The following is a 10499-nucleotide window of genomic DNA, read 5'->3' on the forward strand; positions in this document are numbered from 1 at the left end:
TCTCTCTCTCTCTCTCTCTCTAACTCTGCTTTTCAACTAAATAAAATAAATCTTTCTAAAAAATACCCAAAAAAAAAAAAGAAAAAGAAAAAGACTTACCTATTCTCTGGAAAAGAATAGAGCAAACAAATGTTGGGACAACCCAACCACAGTTGTATTAATATACATGAGGAAGCAACAGCTAGTGTTATTCTACAGAAATGAATGGATGAATAAATAAATAGACTATAAAAAAAGAAAGAAAAAAGAAAATTCCAATAAATATGATACTTTATTAGGATCTGGGTTTTTCTCAGTGACTATAAAAGAAAGAAAATCAGGCATTTGGCTTAAAGGCACCCACATCTCATATCAGAGTGCCTGGGTCCAGGTTTCAGCTCTGCTCCTGATTCCAGTTTTCAGCTGATGTACACCATGTAAGGCTGCGAGTGATGGCTCAAGTATTTGGATCCTTGTCACCTCCATGACAGACTTGGATTGAGTTCCTAGCTCCCAGTTTCAGCCTAGCCCAGGGCTATCTGTTGCAGGCATTTGGGAAGTGAATCAGCAATGGGAGTGCCTTCTCTCTACTCCACTCTCAAATAAAGTGTTTTTTAAAGCAATGATTTGTCTGTTAAACCCTACTATGAAGTTGGTAGTTGCTAGGCCATTAAAGTTAGTGTACATCAAATAACAATCTCACATGCCATCTGAATATGACTTAACATCGTATGTGGTCACTGAGTATTACATAGCTTTAGCTAACTTCCCTAGAATTCCCTGTAAGATATTATCTTGTTGACAGTATATAGCATTTATATATTTGGAGAATGTAACACCCCATTGATTTTGACTTGGTAATCTTTTAACTAGTTGCCAAAAAAAAAAAAAAAAAACACAAAACAATCAAGAACTAATATCCAGTTTTCCCAATCAGATGGTCCTCTACTGTTGATTTGAGAAATCGACTTAATAAGACAGCCCTTGCTTAAATATTATGTACTTCTGAAACAGAAAGCCTATGATAATTTAATGATAGTATTTCAGTCCCCATACAGTTCACGTCCAGGTCCTTCCTTACTAACATCTTATATTGGTATGGTAAATGTTACAATTAAGTAATCAATACTGACACATGATTACTAGCAAAAGTCTATCTTTATTCATATTTCCTCAGTTATCCCCTTTCTGTTCCACCTTACAACTATTCAGCATGTCTCCTTGGGTTCTACTTAGTTGCGATAATTTCTTTGACTTTTGACAACACTGCTAGTTTCAGGATTACTGACCAGCTATTTTGTAGAATGTTCCTATATTTAAACTTATCTTTTTCTCACAATAATATTACGATAATGGGCTTGGGGGAGCAAGAAGACAGATTTATAATACTATTCTCATCACATCAAAAGAGGTGTACATGCTATTGATATAAACATACACTTCTGATATCAGATTTCTCCAATAACAGTGTAAATATACATCTTCCTGTCCCCTTGCCATGCAGAGCTCACATTTTAGAAAGAAGTCATTATGTGCAGCCCACTCTTAGGGTTCAGTATTCTGCTCCTACTTCTTGAGAGCAGAGTACCTACATAAATTATTTGAAATTTTTCTGCACAGCAGGTTTTTCTTTTCTCTCATTTATTCAATCATCTGTCTATAACAGTATGAAATCCTGCATACTTATTTTATATTTTGCTTTATAATCCAGTATCACTGTGTTGTTCAAATTGTTCCATTTTTGACCATTAGAAGAATTTTTCAGTTGGTTCCTGTGTCCCTTTGACTTGTCTCCACTGCATTTTTAAGAAATTCTTATTTTTTGACACTACAACATGTCCCAGGTACATATTGCAGAATATTGTATTTAGGATAAAGGCTATTTGTGGAAGATCCAGTGTTTCACAATCATCTCCCTTAATTTTGATTTCCCTTCTTTATTTTTTAAAGTAACTAATTTGAGGAGGAAGGAGAGAGAGAGAGAAGAGAGAGATCTTCCATCAGCTGCTTCACTCTTCAAATGGCCACAACAGCCAGGGCTGTGCCTGGCCATAGCCAGGAGCCTGGAACTTCAGATGGATAAAAGGGACCCAGGTACTTGGGCCAACTTCCTCTGCTTTCCAGATGTAATACCAGAGAGATGGATGGAAAGTAGATCGGCTGAGATTCAAAATAGCACTCCAATATGGCATGCTGACATTGCAGGCTGCCGCTTAACTCACTACACTACATCACAGGCCCCTGGTTTCCCTTTTTTAAATACAAGAATTTCACACCAATATACAAGTACACAATAAATACATACACATATATATGTATATATATATAAACATAAACATATGTGTGTATATCTAGCTTATAAAAGGTTGCAACTATTTTCACTTATGAAGTCATGAGAAAGTCATCAACAAGGTTAGCATTAAGGGGCAGAATTCTTACAGGGGTCAGAAAAAAAACATTGAAGTCTAAGAAATAATTTTCAAACTTGCGTATTAAGTGAGTAGTTGCACAATTTGCAACAGCTAAATATAATTACTATGTTATTCTTGGAGTCATATTATAAAGCACAACATATTTTAGTCCTTTATTTTTATATCCACATGTAGAAGTGAAGTGATACTTGCCTTTCAAATATTAGACATAATAGTCACAGGTATTTATTTATAATACAAAGGTACTTTAAAATGTTCATGGCAAAGAATTAAAATATGAGTGCTTTGAATGAAAAAAATTTCTGAAAATATGAAATATTATTTGCATCTACATAAACTCATACTTTAATTCCATTTTCCACAAACATTTTAAAGAAATGTGGCCCGAAAGTATCACCAGATTGCTATATATAGAAGAAAGTCCCAATTTGTCATCCATCAAATGTATCCTAATAGATGCTGATGTCAATTGGTATGCGATACCACATTCTCAGGAATGAGACATGAGGACTAAGATATCTCACTCTCAGGAATGAGGCCAGAAGTAACAACAAATTAAAATCAAACAACACAGATTCTAATTCTGAAAAGGCTAGGAATCATTGCATTAAATATAAATTATTTGTTTATATGCTTTAAATTTAGTAAATCAAATGAAAATCTTTTGTAAATTTGCATTTTCAATCATTTTAAACTATATTTTCATCTTAATCTTTCTATAAACAACCATAAAACCGTAGTCTATTCCTTGTTCTTTCCTTTGCAGTCGCAGTCTCTAATGAATAATGCAGTGTAAAGTGAAGCAAGCCTAGCTCTGAACTTTAGAAAACAATACTATTCTTTGCCTAGGATAAAGATAAGCAACAAACAGACATCCAACAAAATGATATCTGGATAAATATGAACTGTAGTTGTGAATGCTATTTTCACATTAAAGATTTTCCTTGACAGCATGAGAAAATATATGGAAAGTGCTTCATGCCTGGCACAGTGTTTATCAAAAGATTCTTCTTACTTTTAATGCTGTAATGCTGTTGTCTCATGATTGTTACCTTTCCAAAGTCATCTCCTACCACTCTATTGAGCACTCTACTCCAGATGTACTATCCTCCCTTGTGTTTGAACATATCAAGCTCACTACCATCTCAGGGCCCTTGAAATTGCTGTTCTTTCTTTCTGCAAATATCTCCTTGAAAATATCCACAGAGTTCACTTTCCAATGCATGAGAGAGTGTCTTCAAATAAGTTTCACTCATTTGGATTCAGGATTTCCCTTATGAGTAAATATTTCCCAAGCAGATTCCATATCACAGATGGGTGTGCAATGAGGATGAAGACCCACAGTACATTTGATCCTATCTGAATGGCTTGGTTAAGAAAGCAAATAGACTGTCATGTGCCTGTTTTCACAAGGGCATAGGCCCCTGTCCATGAGGCGTATGATCAAGTAGCTGAATAGCCAGATCCCCAGAGGACAAAATGGCACCATGGTTACAGGATGACTGGAAAGTCACCTCTGTGACCACGGGCCATGCATGTGATGCTAAAATTGTTATAATGAACAACAAGGCAGGACATATTTTTTTACTTCATAAGTTATGTTAAAGGATGTTTTGAACATTAATCAATGGACTGTGCTGGGACATATGACATTAATTTGTATAGAAAACCATGAATGGTGTACACAGGAACAGTAACCTCTCATTTGCTTCAAATTCTTGAGTCAGACATTTTGTCTTCTTCCTTCATTTCAGTTAAATCTCTGCTCTAAGATTACTTTTCCAGAAAAGTCTTTCCTATCTGAAGGAGCACCTTTTCCATCAATCTCTTCTCCTCCAATTTTTATTCATGTGATTTATAGCTCTATAACATTGTAGCTTTAGTTCATTTTATTGCACCTCTCTCCCCAGTGGAATGTGTATTCCATGAAAACAGCTTCTCTGATTTGATCTTGTTTTACCACTAATACCTAGAAGAGTTCCTGGCACACAATGGTGCTCAGTATTTCTGGAATGAATTAGTGAATTCTAAGTCTTATTCATCCAATTCTCCTTTCTTTGGAATATCAACATACACAGTGACAGCTGCATTTGTTTCCAGGCAAATTTCACTTTAAAATTGGAAAGGACTCAAGTGCAGTGGGAATTTTGAGTGTTGTCTAACCATGTGTCTAGCAAACACACACAAAATCACATATCAGCACAGTTACTAGGTTCTGCCAAAACTTAAAGCCCCAACAGGTAGGATGAGCCCGTGCTCCCCACTCCCTTCAATTTCTGCAAACTAAACAACTATGTTAACCTCCAATTTTATACTAGGCTATGTTCTGGACCCATAAACAACTTATTTGCATTTTATTTTATGTCTTCAAACACAATGAGGAAATAAGTCTGTTTTAGCAAATGATGTTTAGCAAAATCTTAATATTAAAAATGTGGCATCCACTTGTGTCCTTATGCCATCATTTATTTATGAGAAATTTCAAATATTTATATATATAATTTCATGACTAAATATTCTATTATGTAGGAATCATAATCATAACACACTATTAAATATTCTGTATCTTGAATGTTATGACTGCAATAAAGGATTCTTAAGTAAGGTAGTTATGGGGATGTAAAGATGCAGTTAGTAGATAATTAGGACAATAGTGAAACTATCACTGAGCCCAAGTTTCTGATACTAGACATATTGATGTACATTCTCACAGCATGGAATCATGATACAGAGCTGTTTTTAAATGCATTGCACACACATAATTCAATTACACAGGAGTATAGTTGCATTTAAATCCTCAAAGGAAGATATTATTATGCTTTTAATATTGGTTTCAATATTCTTCTTAAGACAAATAGTGAGTTTTTCTGTTAGATGCATGTTTGTAATTTGGTCCTTTCTCTATTCATTGTCTGTAATATTTGTAGAAAGTGGAGTGGCATAAAGACCCTTACTTTACCCTGAATGTCAGAGTTTACCTTGCACTAGTTTGATAATTCTCCATATTGACCACAATTTTCCTTTTTGTAAAAACCACAGGTGTTATAGTGAAGGGATGACAGGCTACTGTCAACTTAGCCAGATCCATTCCTTGTACTCCCCAATATTACTGGAGAAGAGAAATGTTAGAGAAACAAGATGTCAGAAAACTCCTAGAATTTTCCTTGACCAAGACCTGGAGATTTAGAATGGACAATGAAAGGGTAGCAAACCACCACATTTCACTTAATAACATATTCAATGAACCCCTTTCTTTCTGCCTAACGTATCCCTAGCATATCAATAAAACCACTTCCTGTACTTATTTTAAGAAGTCATTAACTTTCCACAGAAACCATAGGTAGGACAATTAATAGAACATTTATTTAGAACATGAAAAAAGTCAAGCATGAAATCAAAAGAGAAGAGAAATATATTTCTTAAAAATTGCTTGGTGACATTTTTAAATTTGATGTTTTATCCAGCATTTTCTCTTATTATCTAATTAATATACATGTGCTATAAATTTCATTCACAGATTCTCAAAGATGTTTGTTAGAAGAGTACAGTAGGTAATTTAGACTTCCCTACAGCAGAGTTAAAAGTATTTATTAATGGCAAACATCAGCACTTTTAAAAACTGTTGCTCATGGTGAGAAAAGAGAATTTAAAAATCTGCTAAATCTTAAAGTATGGACTGCCTGTTATTTGAGAATCTGTTATGTGTACCAAATGCAACTTTCAATCACAAGAGATACATAGCATTTCCCTAGGAGATAGCAAAATGTGTACAGAAATTCACAAATACACACTTTATTCTTAAGTCTATATTATGGACAATTTATATTACACTCAAAGTCATTCACAAAATCTTCATGTTTACAGTTCAAGACAGATGAGTTCTATAAAGACATCATTTTGCAGAGTTTAGTCATCTTTTGCCATGATGTGGTTATATGTTGCTTTAATATTATGGTTTGAGCTTATGGCAGTAAGACAAGGAGGATATATTGGGAAAACTTATGTCAAGGGGCAAATGTTTCTGTCCCCTAGAGAGACACAGTATGCCAAATATCCAGGTTTCCAAATAATTTGGCATAATTTCCTGTCAACTATTGTATGATTTGAAACATATCAAAAATATTTCCTTTTCTGTGCCATTTCTACTATTTAGTTACATTAAGAAGATTTTCAATTGTGCCTAAAGCATTTTGAGAATATAGAAATTTTTGATAGTCAAAAAGAAAAAAGCCAGAGAAGTAAAGATTCACTAGGCTAAGTTATATTTGGCAATATAAGAGAGCAGAACATAAGTTTCTTCCCCTCCAACAATACCAGTGGACACAACAGTAAATGTAAAATCCAATGTTTAATAAGCTTTACCCAAACTACAATATATTGTCACTTTTTATTGCACTTTAATGTCCTGAAATAGCTGTTATGTGCCATTTTCTACTTTAGGATCTTATTGCTGTAAGAAACATTTTATTTCTTATTTTATGTGGAAGAGCTTCCTGATTTGTTGCAAGGAATCTCAAATGTCAAAGGAAGCTGTTCTATATTCTCATATCAATACAGCATAGTTTCAAAAGTCCACATGGCAACGATGAACTAAGGAACAAAGATGTGCTGAGCAGTTGCACTTTGATTTTGTCACAGTTGGCCTGACTCACAAAGTCAAAAAGAGTTCTGTACGACTCACGACACTTGTACAAAGAATTGCAGCTATCTGAACATTTTCAGCCACAGAGGATATTTGCAGAAAATTGCTAATCACAATAAACATATCTTAGAACTGAAACAAAATTCTTAACTGAATGGGGATGGACTAGGAGAAGAAACTCAGCACCCCCAAAATAATTCCCAACAATTATCAAAACATATATATTATTTCAGTTTTCCTTTAGAGACTTAGAGAAGAGGGTTCCTTGGAGTCCCTGATTGGCTGTATACAAATTCGGAGTTTATTACAGCACTTTCTATTTAAACTCGAAGTGAGACAGTATTTTCGAGGATAAGTTGACCTATGCTATATGGCTTTCAGTGATACGACTAAAACTCCTACCTTGCTGAAGAATCTTCTATGTTGTCATCAGCCATCATCTCCAAATCTTGTGAGCGTTTTTCATAAGCTTCTTTGAACAAATTCTCTCCTGTAACTGCTTTAGGAGTATCTTCATTTGCTTGAAGATGTTCTAGCAGGTTTTGGTGGTGCCAATTCTGAAGGGCTCTTTGATGGGCAGGAGCCGGTCCTGGCACTGGTGCCAGTATATTGTGGTGGACAGGACTGCTGCTTTTCTTTAGTCCGTTTCTGTCCCGAGAGTGGTTCTTCAACCTGCCCTGAACCGGGGTCCCTCTATGCTCATATCCTTCCTGCTGAAGGCAGCTTCCAGTGCTGGGCGAGCCTTGAGAAGGATGACTAAACCACCTCCAGCGTAGCCTGAGGATCTGTTTCACATCAAACTCTTTCTTGCCGGACACTGACATCGTAGCAGGAGGCAAGACAAAAGCCTTCTCTCACAGAAAGGAAACGGAGCCTTTGTTATCTCTTGTTTCTCTGCCTCTTCGTAGAACTAACAAAAGCACAAGTGCCCGGAGAGCAGTCTTGCTTGCTTTCTCTCCCCTCCCCCGCTGCCTATGGAACACTGTGAATACTTCTAGCCTTCCAGCTGAAGCAGAAAGCTGTCGCTAACAGTGTAGGTGGGAACCCATACTGACAGGATGATGAGGTCAGACCTTAAACAAGTAAATCAGCTTAGCACAGGAAAGCAGCTACCACAACACACTCCAGCTGCTTGATCTCAGGCTCGCAGCCCTCCCGCCGGGGCTTGCAACAATCTAGCCCACCTTCTTCAGTCCTGAAGTACAGGAGCTGCAGCTGAAAGCCAGGCAAGTGAGTAGAAGTGGGATGTTGAAACTCACTTCCTTCTAGCTTCTCTCCCTTCACACCGCCCCCTGCCAGGTTCATTTCACCAGCCCACTTCTAAAATTGTGCCACTTTGTCCTAAGAGACAGGGGAATTCATTATGCTCTAGTTGGGGATCCTTCTTATGGAAATTTTGAGAGTAATTCATTAAGGAAAACCATCTTGTCATCAGTTCCTCCACACTGATGTGTTGTAATTAATTACATCCAAAACTCTTCTGAAAATGTGGATGTCTCTATACAAAATTTTGCATTGAAAACTGAACAATTTCAGAAACATAAGAAAGTGTTGGTTATTCATAATCATGCACACACACACACACTTCTATGTATCTCTGCATGCACACACACACACACACACCCCTCTAGAGAATGTAGTAACGATGTTTTATGCCTACATATGAAAAGAGCAGTGCATTTCTAAGCTGGTTAGATTAAGAGATGTCTCCTCAGTGACCAAAGCTTAACAATGAGCAGTCCATTCTGGCTCCAAGCCAGTACAAACACTTCCTTATCATGCCCTTTATTTCCACAAGCAGTGTTAAAGGTTTATTTTCATTGCTCAGAAATCCTTATGAGAGGATGCAACAGGGCAGGTTTTGAACTCACTCCAAATGACCATACTGCTGGGTAATAACAGTGCCCCAGGTATTTCGAGATCTGAATGCACGACTCTGTACAGAAGTAAATGTTTCTACAACAGACTCTCATGTATCAGAAATTCATCTACCAATGCAATCTTGACACTGTTTGAATTTCATCCAAGTCGCAATGCCACGCATACTGGTCGTAAGTAGGAAGCTTTATTAGAGTATCCTTAGAAAGAATATGGAATTTGTATGCTTCTGGTTTTATGGTTAATGAGCTGTGTGACCTTACACAGCTCACTTTTCTTCCTCGCATCTCAGTTTCTTCATATACAATGTGAAGAAGCTGAGCAGATTTCTAGGTTTCCACCGGCACCAACACACAATGGGTTTAGAAATAAATGAGAAATTGAATGAAATGAATCTCTTTATGTTTTGGAAGGCACTTTTATCTCCAGGATTTTTTTTTAATATAAATTCTTTCCTGTCTTATTTTTCTATGTTATGCTTAATTTCTGTGTCAACTAGACCAGGGTAGGGCGTACAAGATAATTCTGGGTGTTTCTGTGAGGATGGTTTTGATGAGCTTGAATGTTAATTGATACCTTGAGTAAAGTGGATTCCTTTCCTGATTTGGTGGGATTCATCCAATCAGTTGAATGGCCGAATAGGCAGAAGGCTGATCCTCCTGGGCCTAAGAGGGAATTCCTCCTCCCTGACTGCCTTCAAACTGGAATGTGGGCTTTTTATATGGCCTTCAGACTTGAACTGAAACATCGCCTCTTCTTGGGTCTAACGCCTCCTAGCATTCAGGCTGAACCTATACCATGGGCTCTCCTGGGTCTCCGGCCTGCTGGCTTCTCAGCCTCAATAATCACATGAGCTAGTTCATTTTCTTTTTCTTTTTAAAACAGTGTTGCTTAGATGACATATTTTTAACATGCATTACAGTCAATGGCTTAATGACCTTACTAAATAAAGAACTCAAAAAATAAAAAGTAAAAACACCATACTCCAGTAGGAAGAGAGTCAAGGCCTATAAACAATAATCAAACGAAAAGAGTAAGCTAATTCCTTATAATCTCCTTCTCTCTCTCTGCCTTTCTCATACACATCCCATAGTTCTATTTCTCTAGAGAACCTTCACTAATTTCTAGGTTTTTCTCATACTTAGAAGTTATTAAACACACACTGGTGGATGTATAATTGAATTTTATATGAGTTACAAATAGGATATTCCCACATACAACTTTCCATCTATTTTTTCCAGCAGGTTCTTTAAACCCAGTTTTGACACTTATAACCTTTTCTCTTTGGTAAGTGTGTTGTCCATATTTAGCTTGTAAATAATTGAAGGAACTCTCAAATGGTTCCTCTCATAAGCTCCAGATATGTCAGTGAGTATTGGCAACTAAACATGAATTGCCTTCCTATTACTTAAATAGGTAACATTCCAGGGAAACTGCCTGGAGTCAGGTTTTGTGTTTTAGACTCACTGCATCTACCATTCAATAATGGATAAAGATGAAGCAAGTGGTAAGTATTAGATAGAGTGAATGAAATGTTCTGATAGATGTGTAATATGTAGTAGTAACAA

General features: G+C 36.4%; 1 protein-coding gene across 2 annotated transcripts in view; it reads right to left on the reverse strand.

The window, feature by feature from the left end:
• The window catches only part of KLHL4 (kelch like family member 4), a 108471-nt gene extending 100211 nt beyond the window's left edge, over positions 1–8260 (reverse strand). The window contains exon 1 of one of the 2 annotated variants that reach the window (XM_051827398.2): positions 7456–8260. In XM_051827398.2, coding sequence (XP_051683358.1) covers positions 7456–7877 — 422 coding nt within the window. In that variant the 5' untranslated portion in view covers positions 7878–8260. The remainder of the gene's footprint in view (positions 1–7455) is intronic. The other variant, XM_051827399.2, reaches the window with a different exon arrangement.
• Between the last annotated feature and the right edge of the window lie 2239 nt (positions 8261–10499).

Source organism: Oryctolagus cuniculus, chromosome X, assembly GCF_964237555.1.
Source record: "Oryctolagus cuniculus chromosome X, mOryCun1.1, whole genome shotgun sequence".
Classification (NCBI taxonomy): domain Eukaryota; kingdom Metazoa; phylum Chordata; class Mammalia; order Lagomorpha; family Leporidae; genus Oryctolagus; species Oryctolagus cuniculus.